The 20,071-nt window shown below is 32.9% G+C and overlaps 1 protein-coding gene across 2 annotated transcripts in view; it reads right to left on the bottom strand.

Annotated features, from left to right (window-relative positions):
* The window catches only part of DWA1 (DWD (DDB1-binding WD40 protein) hypersensitive to ABA 1), a 91,110-nt gene that overhangs the window by 47,379 nt on the left and 23,660 nt on the right, over window positions 1-20,071 (bottom strand). For both annotated transcript variants that reach the window (XM_089989553.1, XM_089989554.1), the window contains exons 8-9: window positions 19,579-19,659; window positions 1,839-1,878 (exon numbers count right to left, since the gene is read on the bottom strand). In XM_089989553.1, coding sequence (XP_089845679.1) covers window positions 1,839-1,878; window positions 19,579-19,659 — 121 coding nt within the window. The remainder of the gene's footprint in view (window positions 1-1,838; window positions 1,879-19,578; window positions 19,660-20,071) is intronic.

The raw sequence follows: 20,071 nt of genomic DNA, 5'->3' as shown, positions 1-20,071 counted from the left end.
TCTAAAATATTACATGAATCTTATTTTGATTCATTAGAGGGATTCATACACAAAATTTCTTGGAGGATTTTGACACCATACTTTTGGTGTTTTTCGCAGCCTCAGGGGATCAATGAAGTAACTCGCTTCTAGGAGAGCTACGAGTGCTACACATTTGCTAAACAACTTCACAGATAAACAACATGACTCTGTTTTTCTTTACTTCTTCTTTACATTTAAATGTCTATGCACTCTGATTTGCTTATGCAATTGTCTCAATACATTTCTTAATTAATAAAATTTTGGTTTGCTATGGTGTGGATGATAAATGTAATATCCCTAGTGGTTTAGTTCGTTATCCAATTGTGAGTAGAATTGTAAAGGCCCCAGGTCTCTAGGAAGATTTTTGCAATGGTTTTAAAAAAAAATTGTATTTTCAAAGGGTATGAGTTGGGATCATTACAAGCATGACCCTTAAAAAGGTATAAATGGAAGAACAATCAAAAAATAAATTATATTTTATTCATACACAAAATGCTTAAGAAGCATTGATACATAAGAGAGGGGAATCACCCCTATTTATACACACACGAGAAGAGGAGGAGGAGAAGACTCCATAGAGTCGTTGGACCTAGTCCAACGACTCTAAATACAGTCGTTGGACTAGAGTCCAACGACTCTCTATCTAGTCAAGTCTTGACTAAGACTTGACTAGTTTATTTAATCTAGTTCTATTTGAACTAGATAATAAAACAGAAAAAATAAAGAAAAAGAAGAGTAAAAAATATATATATATATAAATAATATAATATAATTTTATTATTATTATATATATTACATTTTTTACATTTTAACAAGGATTAATGGCAAAAGGTAGGCCCCTAAATGGAATTTTCCCTATAAAATATCTTCCTTAAAGAAAGGCCACGAAGAGCAGTGATGCTGACGCATTTCACAAAGGGAAAAATTACATAATAAATGACCCTCCACAAGAAAGCATCTTTGAATATGATATTCTTCTTTCTTAGTTCACTTTTGCTTTCTCAAAAATAGTTAACCCTTAAAAAAAAACTGCTTGGCGAGAACACACATATCAAAGGACAAAATTACAAATGTGATTCAATTCCTACCCAATCAATTTCTCCTCTTCCTATTTCTAGAATAAATAATCTCTATCTCCCTCAAAGTCATCTTTTCCTTTTCCTCCACTTCACTTTTCTCCCACTTCACTATCTTAAACCTTACAAATAACATCATTTCTCTATCTGATCATAAATAAAAGACAAGTTTGTTAATTTACAAGTCTTGAGCTAGGTTGAAGGTCTAAACTCGACTTACCAGGCAATTGGAAAAGAAAGAAACGGTTAATATATTCAAGATAAATACATGTACAAAAAATACCATCTCAAGTTCATCCTGTTTCACCACATCCAGGATGTGATATGGACAGTTCTAATAAGGTCTTGTTCTTGATCAAAAGCCCATTTTGTGATTTAAGTCATTTATTCCATGACTATAACAAAGGGAGAGACATGTTGCACCGACCAAAAATGCCAAAAGTTGAATGGTAAAAAGTAAATGCCTATCTGTGGAGGGTAATACATCACATAAATAGTTCCATATATTGCCATCAACATGACAATCAAAAGAAAGAAATGTAATCCATTATCGTGAGTAGCAACAGGAAACATACATACATAGAGTGGTATGCATAGAGAAATAGGAAAACCAACTAAGCAGCAAGATCCAAAATACCAAGAAAAGACAATAGAACACCCCACACCATTGGAAGAGAAATTGGAAAACCAACTAAGCAGAAAGATGCAAATACCAACAAAAAGTCTATAACTAATACTCACCCCAAAGCTTCACTGTTCCATCTTCAGAACCAGTGATGATCTAAAAAAAATAAAAAATGACCAAGTAAATAACTGAACAAGAAACAACAGACATCAAGCATGATAACCACATAAAGAAAAATTTGAAAACAGACTGTTTTCTCCAAATGTCTCACCAGGAAGTATCAAAGTTCTAAAACACTGGCATAAACTCATACTATGATGAGCCAGAAAGAAACTAATCATATATAGAGACAAACATGTGTTGCAAACAATAACAAGGAACTACACTTTTTTTAAGGACTTTGGAATATGCTACAAAAAGAGGAAATTGATTGCTCAGTTCCATGCAATAAATAATATAATAGTGTTCCACTAATTATGGATGTCAATCATAAGATCTAGTTGTGTGCCCACACACAAGAAAATAACTAACCGAGATAAATCCCAAAAAACTGACTTATTATCTATGTCACACGGACTCGGCTCCAAGGTCGACGCACCCGCGTCGACACGCACCGACACGGGTGTGGACACAGGTGCGGCTCGGACTCGGTCAACCCAACCCTGGGTGCGGTCAACGCACTCAGGGTCATTTTGGTCCATTTTTTATTTTTTTTTTCAATTTCTGGGCTACAGAATTTAAGGAAAAAAACCCCTCCTGTAAGGAAAAAAACCCTGAATCAGGCTTCACAACTCATCACCTGTCCCCCTAATGGGCACAACTTTGATCGAGTCATATATATATATATATAGCCGAGTCCCCGTGTCCAAATTTTTTGAAATTGCACCGCACCCGTGTCGCACCCGCACCCATGTGACATAGCTTATTATCCTTATGAACTGTTGAATAAGAGTTTATACTTTATAGTAGTAAACCAAGTCCAACTTACCATATTAAACCATTTTAAAGGAAATCAAGGGAAAAAGGAAAGACATTCACACCATTGCCAATGTTGTATATATATCAACACTAAAATGCAATATACAGCGATACAACTTAAAACCCAGCTTACGTAAATTACCAACTAAAATATAGGTATTGCTACATATCATGACATTTAGGTGACCTTTTGTTCTAGTATTTTTGTAACATAACACCCTATCTTCCCCAATTATTTCACTTCAAAAAAGACAATTTATATAAAAGTTAAGATTTTGCATGAGTAAATGCCATTTTGTTTTCCTGGGTCCTTATCTGTCCAAGTGATGTAAAAGGTGCCCATAACGAGAAAATACTTTTTAATAATTAAATTAAGAGGAATTTTTCCTGAACTTTTGAAACAAAGTAATAACATGTTAAAATAGAATTTTAAAAAATATAAAACCAAATAAAAGTCTATGATTTAAAGAAATACAATTTTTGACCCATCAGTAAAATTTTGAAATTTGTAATGGGCCTGAATTTGACTTTTTATTCTTCAGGAATTTGAATTTTTATTTTTTTTAATAGGTTCAAATAGGGAATTATTTGCTTATTTACATGTAATGTTTTAAGTAAACAAAGAATGAAAATAAAATAAATGTAAATGAGGACGTTTACTTGCAACTTTGTAATTTTGCACATGAGCAAATTTGTAGTTTTTTTCTATTACAAACTAACCTACCCCTCCCACTTTATCGTGTTAGCTCTCCATATAAACACCCCTAGGGGATACAAAAATGAAAAGAGGAAGGAGGGAAGAGGAGTTAAGGAGCATAAGTGTCAGAGCCACATGTGAAGCTCCCATTGTTTAGGCAAGTAATTAGTTATAGTTTTGGTAATTAGGTTATTTTCTTATAAGTGATTAATTATACTTTTCATAATTAGATTTTTCTTAAATTAGTCTTATGAGTAGTTTAATTATGGTTTAAAAAATTAGAGTTAGATTTCTTAAATTAGTTTTGCACGTATTATTGTTTGATAATTAGGATCAAGTAATATTTCTTGACTTAGTTGATGATGATGATTCTTACAATTTTGATAAATTAGTTATTGTAAGTAACTGATTTAGCGATTTAGAATTTTGTTTTGAATGCTTAATCTTTTTAATTAGGTAATTGATAAGTAAATCTTGTAAGTCAAATAACATATTCCAACTTTCATATTTTCTAAAATTGTTGATTTTTCCTAAATCACAAAGTTTTATTGTTATTCAATATGCTTTTACAATCTCCTTCAAAAAGTTATTGGATTTTCACAATTGTTTCAAAAAGCAATTAACTACAACTCTTATGGATTTGATTGTTCTTTTAATTATACGCATGTCACTTTTGGTTTTGATATTACCTTCTTTGAGTTTATTGGAAATTGTGTTACTCAACAAATCTTGTTTAGCAATGAAAATCAATTCAAAGTTTTGTTAAGATATGTATATAATATTATATATGTATATACGTGTATATTATATATATAGAGAGAATCACTAGAATATGAGAACTAATGTGTGAACCGCGATTTTCATGGATTTTTTGTTCTTTTCTCTTGAATCTAACCCTAAAGATGTGATCTGCAAGCTTGGTTTTATAAGAACTCATTCTTGAATCATCCGATTTTGATGCATAAATGAGATTTTTTTAAGGCTTTAAAATCAATGGCTCATAGTCTTCATAAATATTCAAGACAAAAATCATATTTTTTCATCAAAAATACATGATCCAATGGTTGATTCCTAGCAAATTCACCATGCCAAGCACATCCACATGGTTGGATTTGCAAAAAAAGTGTTTAAAATTCCAATATTTTAGCATTCACTCAATACATCATCCCAGCATATATTTTATTATTTACATAGCATCTCCATTTAAGTAAATATATTTATCTGTGCATTTTCCATTCAGTATAAGCATAATATTTAGATTTTACTTCATGTTTTCCATCATTCTTAGTATTTTTGCAAATTTGTCCTATGCTAAACTCTGGTTTTTGCAGGAAACGTATAACAATGGTACTTTCCATCCTAAGTTAGGGAGTCTTACAATTTTAATTTCAGATTTCAATGATTGTAATAGCTAGATATAATGAAAATTTATGTTCCTTGTCTTAGAATAGAATGCATAAGCATGCACACACTTTAGAAATTACTTATTTCATCTCATTTTACCTTTTATTTTCTAAAAACTCACGAATGGTGGAACACGAATGGCACGTGCACTGTTTCGTAAGAGGTAATTGATACTAAGTTGATGATCCATATCAATGGCCATAGTCAGGGTGTGGACAAAACTTAGCATTTTTATCTTTTACGAAATAACATTGGACCCACACTGGATCCGTTTTCAAAATTCATATTTTTCTTAAATATTTTCTCCTTTTATCAGAATTTAATTTAAAATTAACTCAAAACATATACCAATGGCCATAGTCAGGGTATATTGAGAGTTCATTTCATCTTAAATTTTATAAAAGCACCAAATGTATTTTATTCTTTACTTGAATCTAAATATAGATTATTATATAATACATCCGATGACCACAGTCAAGGATGTATTATGTCTTCAATCTTATTTTGATTCATCAAAAGAATGAAATAGCTTTTCAAAATCCAATTCTTCAAATTCATTCATCATTTAGGATAGAGCAACATCATATTTTCAAAATTTCCTTTCCAAAACTCCAAGTGATGTAAATATCTTCTTCAATCAATCTTCAATTCTTGTAAAAACCAACTCATCCTTTCATTTTTCTATTTTCAATCTCAAAAGTTCAATTTAACTTTGAGATTCCAAAATACATTTTATATTCAAATTCAAATCAGATTTCAAAAATCAAATTTGACTTTGACATTCCAAAATTCATTCAAAACTCCAATCCAATCTCCAAGTTCAATTTAACTTTGAGATTCTTGATTCATCTTCTAAATTTCAAATCCAAGGTCTAATTTGACTTTGAAATCCATTTGTATATTCAAAAGATCCAATTCATTTTTTCAAATTTAAATTAAACTTGGAAATTCTTGATTCATCTTTTGAATTTAACTCCAAATCCATTTTAGGATCCAGGATTCAACACTCATATTGGATCTCAGACTTCATTTCAGTTCTCATATTCTAGTTACTATATATATTATACCCAAGTCAACTATTGGTTGACTTGAGGATGGTTGGCTGTTGGATTGTGAACTGCTGGTCCAACGGCTAGATTGGACCTCCTTGCATTCTTTTTAATTTCTCTCTCCCTTTTATTCTCTATATAAAGAGCAGGTGTATGCCTTTATAAGGGTGAGAGAGTGATGGCTAGTTTTCTAGGTTTTGAGTGCTTGTAGTGAGTCTCTTTTGTAATTTTTTTATTTCTTTTGCATTATTTGAATTTCATCCTTAATGAAATTGTTTATTTTTAAGTCATGTGTTCTATGGGTATTTTCATTGTGAATGAGGGTTTAACTACATTGTATTTTTGGCTCATAAGATGCATTCCAGAGTGCATTGGGATCTATGCCATTTCATGGCACGGTATAAGAGCTTGGCATCTTGGTCTTGGTATCTTGTTCGTTTGTTCTTCTAAAGAAAACTCTTAATTGATGAATGGATTGGAAGATGATCTTGTTAAAATATATGTATATATATGTGTATATGGTATTTTTATCTTTTTACATAATTGTTTCTAACAACTATTTTAAATAAGTTAGATTCCTTTTAATTTTTTCTATTTTTCTTTTCTTTTATTTTGTTTTTTTTAATTCACATTAGGGATCCCACATATAGTCGTTGGGACCCCCAAACGACAATATGTGGGAGGCCCCAATGGCTCACTTTTGGCTATCTCCTTTTGTGTATAAATAGGGGGTTCTCCCCTTGTATTCTTAAGCTTCTAGAGCTCCTCTCTAATAAAGCTATTTCTTTTATTTGTGTAGCCTTTTAAGGCTTGTTGTATTGTCCCATGATGGACTTCCCTATTATCTTTCTTTTGTGCCTTTGTAAGACATTGTGAATGCATTAGCATTCTTATATTACATTTTCGCATACTTCATTACATGGTATCAGAGTCATATGGTTATTGGAGTTGAAGTTGTGACGACACTCTCCTTCTTCCCTCTCACATTTGATCTGTGCAATGGAATCCAAGATCGACCTATCCTTCAAGCTCAATGGCAAGAATTACATGATATGGGCATTCGCAATGAAAAATAATCTCAAAGGAAAAAAACTTTGGGGTTATGTAATGGGTTCTATTCCGTAACCTCAACTAAAGCTCACCAAGATAGAAGGAGGTCAAGAAAAAATTCTTGAGGGAGATGCTCGCCTTAAGGCCATTAAAAAACATCAAAGAAAGGTGAAAGATTGGGAGAGCAATCATGCAAAGATTCTTGCATGGTTCATGAATAATGTAGAACTCAAGGTATGTGCTAATATAGCTAAATTTCGTAAAGCCAATGAAGGTTGGTTCTTTATGAAGGGTATGTATACTCAAAAAAATCTTGCAAGAGATTTTTTTTGCAAGAAAAAGTAAAAACCACCAAACAAGGTGATTTGAGCATTCAAGATTATTATAGCGTTCTAAATCCTCTATGAGATGAATTAGCACTTTTAGAGCCTAAGTGGGTGGCCATTGAGGATTTGAAACTTAAGTAAAAACAAATGGAACAAGAAAGATTGCTTTAATTTCTATTTTTGCTTCGTCCCGAATTTGAGCAAGTAAGATCCTCCCTTCTACATAGATCCACTCTTCCTCCTTTGGAAAATGCTATTGCCGAAATTACTCAAAAAGAAATTCGGCTTGGCATGAGTAAGAGTGTCCATAAGGTCCTAGCCGTGTCTAAACTCGGCAACAATGTTAAAACATACAAACCCCCACACTTTGGGAAGCAAGGTAACTACAATAATAACTATGGTAGAGGTAGAAAGATGATTGTTTGTCATTATTGTTTTGCTCTCTTTACAGGTTCTCAAAATATTGGAGACATTGATAATTCTAAAGACAGTTCGAGCATATCAAGGAAGCTCTAGAAGCCCTTTCAAGAATTTGTATTATGAAAAACATGTTGATATCTCATGTAATGGTATTTCTTTTGTAACTTTAAACTTACGGTGAGTCACCATAAGTTTGAGGGGGGAGTTAAGATATATATATATATATAATAATATTATATATGTATAATATATATGAGTGATTGTTAGTCGCCCACATGTTGCTAAATGGGGTTTTCAACCTTTTTTCATTTTATTTTTAAATTTTGATCGTACAGATGTGATCTATGTACTTGATTTTATACGGACCAGCTCTTGAAGCGTTAGATTCCGACACATGGGTGGGTTTTTATAAGGTTCAAAAAATCAACGGTCCAAAATCTTTGTAAATTTTTGAGGCTCCAAATAACATTTTTTTTTATCGAAAACACATGATCCAAGTGTGGATTCCTTGTAAATCGACTATGCAAGACACATTTATGGGGTCAGAACTGTGAAAAAAAAACATTGAAAGGGCAGAGAGCCAATTTTTACCATAGCTCGGACAAGCTATTGTAGTATTCTCTAATACTTTTATCCCCTTTAACCATATTATGGACTTTTTCTTGAAGATTACATATGCGGGCAATATCTTTAAGAGAGTACATTCTCTTAAGATAATCCCACGCATCATTGGCGTGTTCAAATTTTGCAAGACTTGAACACTTCTTTATATCAACACTAGATATAAGCCAAGACATGATCTTGGCGTGGCCCATTCTCCATTCTTTTCACTTTTTCTCATATGTGGAGATGGCTTTGGCTTTTTCTACCTCCGAAAGAGGTACTTGTCTTCCTCCTTCTTTGGTGAAAATTAGTTTAGGTTCCTCATCGGTTCCATTCACTAATCCCCATAGACCTTTTCCCCAAATAAAGTGCTTCATGATAGAAGCCCATGTTACATAATTTGAATCGTTGAGTTTTATGGGTTTAATGGTGACATTTTCATTGTCATCCATTTTACACACTTGGGAAGGAGAAGAGAGAAATAAACGAGTAAAAGAGGAGAATACTCTACCACAAAGAGCAAGAATAAGTAGTCCTCCAAGCTTTCAAGGCTACACACGACCACTCCTTCAAAGAGGCCTTCAAAGAGGCTTCACTCTCTTGAAGAAAACTTGAACATGTTTCCCAATGCACACAAAGAAGTTTGTACTGATTGCCTCTACCAACCTTGCTCTAATACCATGAAAGAAAATGAAACTCACAACCAAATTATGTCTTCACCACACACTCACGAAGAGGTTACAAAAACCACAAGGGTTCATACAAGCATAAGAACACACACTACCCGAAAAGGGTATTCAAAAGAAAAAGAATTTTATTAACTTGGGATACAATCCCACAAAAACCATAAAATACAAGGGGAAATAGTCCCCATATTTATAGAGGAGATGCTTTTTGACTTTAGTCAAAAAGCACCTTTTTGACTAGTCAAAAAGGTGAAGGCTTAAAAAGGTCCAAAAACAAAAAAACTAACCTAATTCTAGTTATGTTCTAACTAAGATTAACTAAACTAAAAACTAACTAGGAAAAAGAGAAAGGTACTACAAGCCTATGAGATTACATATGAGATATTATATGAGATTACATATTTTAACAAGTATATGGTTCTGATTCGAAACCAAAACTAATTCTCACAAAAATTGAAAATAAGAAATAGGTACCTCTCACGGAAGGAGAGAAAACTAAGGCATTAGCTACATATAAGAAAATGTGGAAAGAATGGAGGATAAGGCAATGCCAAGATCATGTCTTGGCTAATTAATAGCGTAGATATCAAGAAATGCTCTAGTTTTACAAAATTTGAGCATGCCAACAAGGCTTGAGAATATCTTAGAAATATGTATTCCCTTAAAGACATTGCACATGTATGCAATTTACAAGACAAGGTGTGAAGTATGACCCAAAGGGACAAAAGTATTAGAGAATACTATAATGAGTTGTTCGAACTTTTGGAAGAGTTGGTTCTTCTTGAACCAAAGTGACATTGTCCTGAAGATATCGAGTTTCGACAAAAACAACTCGACATGGAACATTTTTACCAATTTGTAAATGGTTTGAGGCCAGAATTTGAAACAATCAAATCAACCCTTTTACATAGAGGAAAAGTTTCCTCTATTGTTGACACTATTGAGGAATTAACTATGGAGGAAAATAGGTTAAAAAAGAATACTCCAGAGAACGAAGAGTATTTTGTTCTAGTTGAATCTAGACCGGAGAACTATATGCGCACTTATAGGCCGTCTCATTTTGGTAGACAAGGCAATGATTATGACAAAAAGAAAGTGATTGTAATAAAACAATACGTGCACACATACAATGCCACAAAGGGCTACAAAGGTGCACAAATACAAACACAAGGGTCACTTATGGACCAAATACAATAAGCCACTTATGGGCAAGAATACCTCACACACAAAGAACCCACAAGAACACTTAAAATAAATATAAACTTGTATTAAATATGCTTAGAAAAGTAGGATTTTACATAGAGAGGTGAGGCTCTATTTATAGAGCCTCACATGGTTTAAGGGAGGAAGTACAACGACGATCATATTTATGACCGTTGGGGGCAGTCCAACGACTAGTTGGACTGTCACCCCAACAATTAAATGACTATACAATAATAAAAAATAGAAAAAGAAATAAAAGAAAAAGGCTATTCAGTCCCTAATGGACTGTACCAAAAATACACATTATAAAATAACCAAAATACCCATGATATACAAATATTTTATAAATATACGTATATCAGTTAGGTATAGATACATACACAATACTTTAACACCCCCTCCCCCTCAAACTTACGATGAAATCACCAAAAGTTGGATAAGAAGATGCAAGAATCTTGGTAGAGGAAGAGCTTTGGTGAAGAAGTCCGCAATCTGAAACTCGAACTAAACATACAATAGAGTAATTGTCCCCTTCAAGTATTATTCTCGAATATAGTGACAATCTATCTCAATATGTTTTGTTCGCTCATGAATTGTGTAATTGTTGGCTATATATGGCACTTTTGTTATCATAGCATAATTTTGAAGGTTCTGAAACATCAACACTCATATCTAAAAGTAATGATCTCATCCACACGACCTCGGTGGTGGTTATAGCCATCACCCTATACTCAGCTTCCGTGGAAGATAAAGACACCTTCTATTGCTTTTCATATCGCCAAGAAATGAGGGAATCACCTACAAACACACAAAAACCTGTAGTTGAGTGACGGTTATTGGGATCTTCTCCCCAGTCAGAATCAGTATAAGCAATAAAATTTAAGAAAGATAAAGAAGATAAGAATAGCCCTTTAGATATAGTTTTCTTGATGTATCGAACTATTCTTAATATTGAATCTATAAGGAATTGGATCATCTAATAACACTTTGTCTTCAACTCTCAATTTTGTATTTATCACTCAGAAGTATCGACACATTTTGTGTCAGTGATTCCCGAACGCACAACAATATCAGCTGCAAACTTGATTTGAGACAAAATGTACTCTCTTGGCGAGTATGCTACTTCAATTCTTAACAAATATCTCAAAAAAACAAGATCAGTCACATCAAAAGATTTTTTAAGTATAATTTTAATTTCTTCAATTTTCTTCTGATAATTCTCAGTGATGATCATATCATCATCATACAAAAGTAGAATGACAAGTGAGGTACATGTAGATCTTACAAAAAGAGCAGTGTCAGTGTAACAAGATTTAAATCCAAGGTTCAACACAGTTCCACTAAAACGATCATACCATGCTTTAAGAGCTTGTTTAAGCCTATATAAAGCTTTTTTAAAGACGAAGAATCATACCATTTTCAATAGTCAGACCAGGGGGAGGATCCATGTACACTTCTTCATTTAAATTTTTATTTAAGAAAGCATTCTTAACGTCAGACTGATATATAAGTCATTTTCTAATGGATGCTACTGCAACTAGAGTTTTAACTGTCGTCATACGAGCTACTAGGGCAAATGTTTTCTCATAATCTATTTCATATTCTTGGGAGTATCCTTTTGCAACTAATCTTTATATTTTTCTAGGGACCCGTCACTCTTTGTTTTGATTTTAAAAACCCATCTACAACTTATTGTCTTCTTTCCTTTGGGAAGAGGTTGAACTGCCCAAGTATGAGTCGTGTCATGCATCTAATTTGATGTTCATACCTTCTACCTATTCTTTTATGTTTTTAGCTTCTTTGTAGTTAGATGGTTCATGATATGAATGAATTGCTAGAAGGCAAGCCCTATAGTTTGGATAAAAGAATTCACAAGAAACAAACCTATTTGGAGTCCTATGTATTCGTTCAGATCTTCTAACACTAGTTTATTTAACATTTATTGATTGATTATACCTTTCAAAAGCACATGGATGCTCCCTATTATCTCGTCTAGAATATTGTACGAGATTATGAGTTGGTTCTCTTTCTTTACTTGAGTCGTTAATAGACTCAAAATTATCGGTATCATTATTATCAACAATTTCATTATTTGATTTAGGTAATAAATCAAATTAAAAGGCATACTCGAATTCTTTCTTAGTATTTTCAAAATCAAATTCATTTTCATTTTCAAGAAATGTAACATTTCTAAAGACATAAAATTTATCATTTATTGGAACATAACAACAATAACCTTTTTTATTTTTGGCATATCAAAGAAAAACACATTTTATAGCTTTAGGAGAGAGTTTGTTATATTTTTCAAGAAGCACAAAACATTTCCATCCAAATACCCTTAGCCTTTTCAAAATGGGAGAGATTTTAAAAAGCTTTTCAATAGGAGATTTGTTTTCTAAAGTTTGAAAAGGCATTTTATTTATTAGATATACCGCGGTGGGAGCAGCTTCGGCCCAATTTTTTTTTGAAATTTCTTTTGAAATGAGTAAGGTCCTAGTAGTTTTAATAATGTGATGATGCTTTCTTTCAGAAATGTCATTTTGTTGTGGGGTCCTAGCACAAGCTCTTTGGTGTAAAATACCATGAGTTTTTAGATATAATTGAAATTCATTTGAAACTAACTCTCCCCCTCAGTCGAAGCAAAATACTTTAATATTTGTTTTAAATTGATTTTTAACTAGATTATGAAAAATTTTAAAACACGAAAAACTTTGGATTTGAGTTTAAGGAAGTATATCCAAGTATGTCTACTAAAATTATCTATAAATGTAACATAATATGAATAACCACCTTTTGACATAACGAGAGCAGGACCCAATACATCCAAATGCACTAATTCAAAGATTTCATTAGAAAAGGAAGTTTTAAATTCAAAAGGCATCATTCGCATTTTTTCAAGTATACAATCTTCACATACAAAATCTTTATCTATTAGATAATTTGGATATACCTGGGTCCTAATCTTTTATGCCAAAGATCTAAATTAATGTCTTTGAAATGTTTACAAAAAGATTTTTGGGTAAACATAAAAAATTCATATAATAAAGATCTCCTCTTTTATAGCCTTGCCCAATCAGCTTTCCTGACTGGAGATCCTGCACCCAACAAGCCTTAGATGAAAAGAATACTTTACGCCCATAATCAAAAATTTGAGATACCGAAAAAAGGTTTAAATCTAATTTTGGAATAACCCTCACATTTGGAACAAAAAGTTTTTTTGAGATATTGTTGAGGTTTCCTATACTTTTAACTTTTAAAGAAGTACCATCGACGGTTGATACACATGAAAAATATGAATTAGTGTAATCGGATAATAGAGACATTATGAGTCATGTGAAAAGAGGGTCTCGAATCTAAAATCCAAGAAGACTTACCTGAAGGAGAAGAAGAGGAGATGGTGGTGTCGGATGTAGAAGGAGTGGCTTTAAGAAATTGTGAGACGGCCTCTGCTATTTGGGCAATTGTCAAATCATTAAAGTTGCCCCCTTTCTTGGATTCTTTGAGGTTCTTCACTTATAGCGGTCACTTTCTTGAACTTGGGACAAACCGATCTTATATGCCCCGGTTTCTTACAGTGATGACAAATAATTTTACCTTTGTATCCTCCCCCATTATGTCCTCCATTGAATTTTCTTTTAAAGGGATGTGGTTTATAAGTCTTTACAAAAATTTTGGGTCTTCATACGGCAAGAACCTCATCATTAGACTTGTACATTCCAAGTCTTGTTTCTTCATGGCAAATTTGAGCAAAAGCCTCACTTATAGAAAGAGTCGACGTCCTATGAAGCGACATAACTTGCTCAAATTCTAGTCGGAGACCATAAAGAAAAGAGAAGGTTTTCTCTTTCAATTTGCAATTTCCTCATTTCAATAGCCGAACCTTATCATTTTGGTTCTAACATAACTAGTTCATCTCAAATAGGAGATAAAATACCATAAAAGTCTCTTACACTTTTATCTCCTTGTTTGGTATTCCATACCTTTATCTTGAAGATAATATAGCCTAGCCATATCCTTTTGGATGGAGATGCTCTTTAGGAAAATTCATGCATCACATGCCCTTTTAAATTTAATGATGTTGGTGGCAATTTTGAACTCCATGGTATTCATGAACCAGGAGAGAATTTAAGCATTGCTAGCTTCCCAATCCTCTAACTTATTTTGATATTCTTGCAAAGCTTTCTCTTTTTCTTCTTCGGATAGAGCTTTGACTTGATCGCCTTCTCTTCTTGTCAATTTAAGTTGAGGTTCATTAGCGGATCAACTGACAAAACCCCAAAGTTCTTTATCTTTGATTTGATTCTCCATAGCGGTCGCCTACATCAAATAGTTGTTTTTGTTGGGCTTGTAGGAGATGACGGGGGCGAAATCTCTATCTCCCATAACGAAGAAGACTTGTGTAGAATGAATGAATGAGAACTAAAGGCTAAAGAGCACCACAAGGAGAGCAATTCCAAGATAGCTTTCACTACTCCAAGAGTCGAGCTCTGATACCATGTAATGAAACAATACGTGCACAAATACAATGTATAATGCCACAAAGGGCTACAAAGGTGCACAAATACAAACACAAGGGTCACTTATAGACCAAATACAATAAGCCACTTATGGGTAAGATTACCTCACACAGAAAGAACCCACAAGAACACTTAAAATAAATATAAGCTTGTATTGAATATGCTTAGAAAAAGCATGCTTTTACATGGAAAGGTGAAGAGCCTCACATGGTTGGAATGTCACCCCAATAGTCAAATGATTGTATAATAATAAAAAAAATAGAAAAAGAAATAAAAGAAAATGATCATTCAGTCCCTAATAGACTGTACCAAAAATACACATAAAATGATCAAAATACCCCTGATATACGTATATTTTATAAATATACATATATCAATTAGGTATAGATATATACACAATACTTTAAGAGTGATTTGTCACCATTGTCATGAACTAGGACATTATAGGCCTCAATGTCCTAAATTAAAGAGAAGAGATGAAAAGAAAATTGCATAAGTTGGTTCATCACAAGAATTAAAAGACCAAGTCAATCAAGATGCACTCGTATCTATGGCACAACTAATGAAAATTCTTGAACCTCTTCTCAAAGAAGCATCTTCCTCAACTGAAGCCTCAACTTGAGCAATTGTTTCATCATTTTCCGATCTTGGTAACTTTTCTTAGCTTCTTGACTCTAGTGCTTCCTTTTATATGACCTCAAATAATAATAGTTTTTCTGAATGTCATAATAATAACTCATGTCAAATATTTTCACAGCCGATGGTACATCTCTTGAAATAAAAGAAATAGGAAATTTCGAAAAATTTCAAAACTCCAAAATATTCTTTATCCCAAAAGTTAGATATATTCCTAAATTAAATCTAAATCTTTTATTTGTTTCTCAAATATTTGATTATGGGTGTAACATCTTCTTCTTTTCGCATGGTTGTTGGGTACAGGATCGTCAGTCAAGGAAGTTGATTAGGGAAGGCCACAGAGGAGGACTCTACTATATGAATTTTTTTGAATTACCCAAGAATGTTTTTTGTTATAGTGTTCAGAAATTGGATTTGGATTTATGGCATAGAAGAGTTGGCCATCCTCATATATCCAAAATCCAATACTTTCCAAGTTTAAGAAAAAATTGTAATTCTAAAAAGTTTGCTTGTAACGATTGTATTCTTAGAAAAATGAAAAGATTACCATTTCATGATAGAACTTTTGTTTCATCTAGACCACTTGAGTTAATACATTCAGATGTTTAGGGTCTCGCACCAATCATATCAAAAGGCGGATACTCATATTATGTAATTTTTTGTTGATAATTTCTCTAGGTATACTTAGATCTACTTCCTTAAACATAAATCAGAGGTTTTTTGTATTTTCAAACATTTCACAAAATGGCTAAAAATAAATTTCAAAATTATATTTTTATTTTTCGCACAGACTAAAGGAGAGAATTTTTGTCAAAAGAATTTAAAGATTATCTCTATTTACATGGCATCACACATCAAAGATCTTGCCCTCACACACCACAACAAAATGGTTTGGCCGAACGAAAACACCGACATATTATAGAACTACTAGGACCTTATTGATAGCAAACCAAATACCAAAAAGAGTTTTAAGCTGAAGAAGCCCTAACTGCTACCTACTTTATTAACCGAATGTCATCTTCTTTTTTAAAAAATATAACTCCAATTGAAAAACTTGTTAAATTATCTCATGATTACTCTAGATTAAGAGTTTTTTAATGCAAATGTTTGTCTTCACTAACAAGAATGATAAACTCTCTCCCTGTGTCATTCCTTGTGATTTTTTAGGTTATGCAGATAACCAAAAAGGCTATAGGTGTTTTGATATTAAAAATGAAAAATTCTATGTATTAAGAAATGTATCTTTCTTGAAAAAAGAAAGATTTTCTTATTTTGAAAAGGCCAAGGAAGAAACTGAATATTCTTTTTTGATAGATTTGACTTCGAAGTCTGATAGATGAGACTATGAATGACCTTGACGATGGTCAAGATATTATAGATACAAAACATAATGTAATTAATGAAAGAGCAAACCCATAGGAATACTAATTGTTTACAATACTCAAGACCTAGGGAATCAAATCTTACATGTGTATTGGAGAAATATTGAGAAGTACAAACCAAAAGGTCATCCAAAATCTCTAAACCTCCCAGTAAATTTGTGTCCTACGAATCCTTTTGTCCCACATATAAGGCATTCATTGCATTGATACACTCGTATATAGAACCTTCATCTTATACTAAAGCTAAAGAACATATAAAATGGCTAGAAGCCATGAGGGCAAAATTAAAAGCCTTACAAAAAGCCAACACTTGGACTATTCAAGATATTTCACAAGGAAAGAAACCTATAGGTTGTAAATGAGTTTATAAGATTAAAACCAAGAGTGATAGAACTCTTGAAAGATATAAGGCCAAATTAGTGGCCAAGGGGTATTCCCAAGAGTATGGCATAGATTACGAATAAACTTTTGTTCTAGTTGTCAGGATGACCACAGTTAGGACCTTAATAGCCTTAGCCTCTGTTAGAAAATGACTGATATTTCAAAAGGATGTCAAAAATGTTTTTCTCAATGAAAACCAAGTTTAAGAAGTATATATGGATGCACCACCTGGTATAAGTATTCCTAAGGGTAGGGCTCTTCATTTAGAAAAAACTTTTATGGTCTTAAACAGACACCAAAAGCCTGATATGACAAGTTTAGTCATGTTATACTCGATATTGGATTCAGAACTTGTTTGACTGACACTACTTTGTTTGTTAAGATTTCTGAGAAAGGGATTATTATTATTCTTATTTATGCGGATGACATGATCATCACCGGAGGAGACAAAGAGGGAGTTGAAAACATTAAAAAGCCTCTTAAAAATCATTTTGAAATGACTGATTTAGGTTTATTGAAATATTTTTTAGGAATTGAAGTTTCTTATTTTCCTCAAAGTTATTTATTCTCTCAATCTAAGTTTGCTTTTGATATTGTTTTCAGATCTGAAATCACATATGATAAGAAAGTAGATACTCCAGAAGTTGTCAACACCAAAATGAGAAATGATAATGGAGAACCTCTTGAAGATCTTACTCATTACAAACAACTTATTAGAGCACTTTTCTATCTTGCCATTACTAGACCTGATATAACATACATTGTACACACAAGTAGTCAATTTCACCACGCTCCCACTTCTGTTCACATGGGAGTAGTTTGGATTATTATTAGATACATTAAGTCTTCTCTTTCGAAGTCTATTGTCTGCTTCATCTTCATTAGATTTAATTGCATATATTGATGCTGACTAGGGAGGTGATCCCAATAACAGACACTCAACCACTAGTTTTTGTGTTTTCTTAAGTGAATCCTTGATTTTGTGACGGTGCAAGAAGCAGCAAAATGTCTCTCTTTCGTCAAAGAAGCTGAATACCAAGTCATGGCCACCATAACGATGGAGGTAGTCTGGCTCAAAAAACTGTTGGCTGACATAGGAGTTGAAGTGACAAAAAACTCATGCATGTACTGTAACAACAAGAGTATGATCTACATTACAAGCAACCGAACATTTCATGAACACACCAAATATATCGAAATGGATTGTCATGTTGTCAGAAAGGAACATCTACATGGAACCATTGATCTACCTTATGTTACATCAGAATACCAATTAGCAGATTTCTTTACCAAACCTCTCGCTACTCCTAGATTTCACTTCCTCTTAAACAAACTTTCGTTCATTGTACCGTAAGTTTGAAGAAGAGTGTTAAAAAGTGTATATACATATAAATATAGTTATATATAATATATTTTTTATATTTTTTTCTTTTTCTTTATTTATTTTGTCTTTTTTAGGTTGTTTAGATCACATTGAACTAGATTCAAACTAGTCAAACTTTTTGACTAGTTTGAATAGCCATTGGAGCTAGTCTGATGGCTACAAATAGAGCTGTTGGACTAGCTCCAACGACTCTTTTGGAACCTTCTAAAGGCTCCTCTCTCCCTCTCTCTCTCTCATGTATATAAATACGGGTAACTCCCCTCTCATTGTATCACTGCTTCTTAAGCATTTTATGTGAATGAAATAAAGTTTATTATTTTTCTTTTGAGTTCTCTTATTTGTGCCCTTTTGTGGGTTATGATTAAGGTGTCCTTGACAGACACTTGTTGCAAGCATTTGTGCTTTCATGGAAGATCCTCATTTCCTTACAACTATAACACCACCTTCTAAAGATTATAACAAGTATGACAAAAAAGAAACAAATCAAAAGATGTAATTGTAAAGAACACCAGCCACTGGTGACTCGACATCCAACTTAAAGATTGAGGAATTTCTTTTATTAAATTCTTAAATTATAAAGGCATGAGTTAACCATCTAAGCTGACATTATTTGTGAGAGGGAGAAAAGTGGAGAAAAAATCATTTAATTTTTTACTCCAACTAGAAAGTTTTCAGTTTATTATTTTACTCATTTATTAATTTTAAAATCAAGTTACCTCTTAACAATCACTTGTAACTTTTGAGTTTTCCCAACTTACCCTAATATCCTTCCAAATGTATAATGACCTCGTAAATGCACCAAATTTACAAGGCTCTACCATAGGGTTATCCATGCCCATGTGATTGAAAAAAATACCAAGCCACAATAGAATCATATCTTATTCTTTGTTCAACCTAAAAGCCTGAATGAGATAAATGGCAATGCATACATAATCACAAGATCATGATCAACAAAACTAACTCCATTGCAAGTAACTTTCAAAGAGGAGCTAGTTTAAGAATTTCCAGTTAAATGGCATTCCCTGCATAAAAGAGCATTGGTGGGAGCATCTCAAAAGACCAAGGCATTAATAAATTTCACTATAGATGAGGTCTCAACTCCTTTCACTGTTTATAATTTGATAGGGAGTGACTTTCAACCTGATTGGCTGATCTTCGAAAAACAACACAATGTAAGTAATTTGAGTGTCCAGCAAAAGTCATCATTCTTCTACCTGTTTCCTGAAAAGCAAAATACATATGCATTACGACTAATATTTACAGAAAAATACTACCAGTAGTGAAATTTCCTTCTGCTAACACGACTTGAAGGCCCTATAGCTCACTAGTGATCATTGAGACCATGAAGTGCATGATTCAGTAGCATATAATCCAAGGCAGAAAAGCATTTCAAAAATTTCAAACTTGTCAAAACATTGCCCACTAAAGTGCTATCCAGAGAGTTTTTTTTTCAGAAGGGAAACAGTAATAACCAGTGCACTTTTCTGCCAAAATCGAGAATCTTAACCAAGAAACTAGATTAATGTTATGAACCAAATTACATGGAGAAGAATAAATGTGGGAAAGCATCATAGATCTTCCATTGTCAGAAATGGTGAATTCCTTTTGAGGCCATAAAGACTGCAATGCTGTA

The sequence above is a fragment of the Nuphar pumila genome, chromosome 15 (assembly GCF_984573655.1).
Source record: "Nuphar pumila chromosome 15, dmNupPumi1.hap1.1, whole genome shotgun sequence".
Classification (NCBI taxonomy): domain Eukaryota; kingdom Viridiplantae; phylum Streptophyta; class Magnoliopsida; order Nymphaeales; family Nymphaeaceae; genus Nuphar; species Nuphar pumila.
Note: the sequence above shows the minus strand (reverse complement) of the source record. Positions and strands in the feature narration are given on the sequence as shown.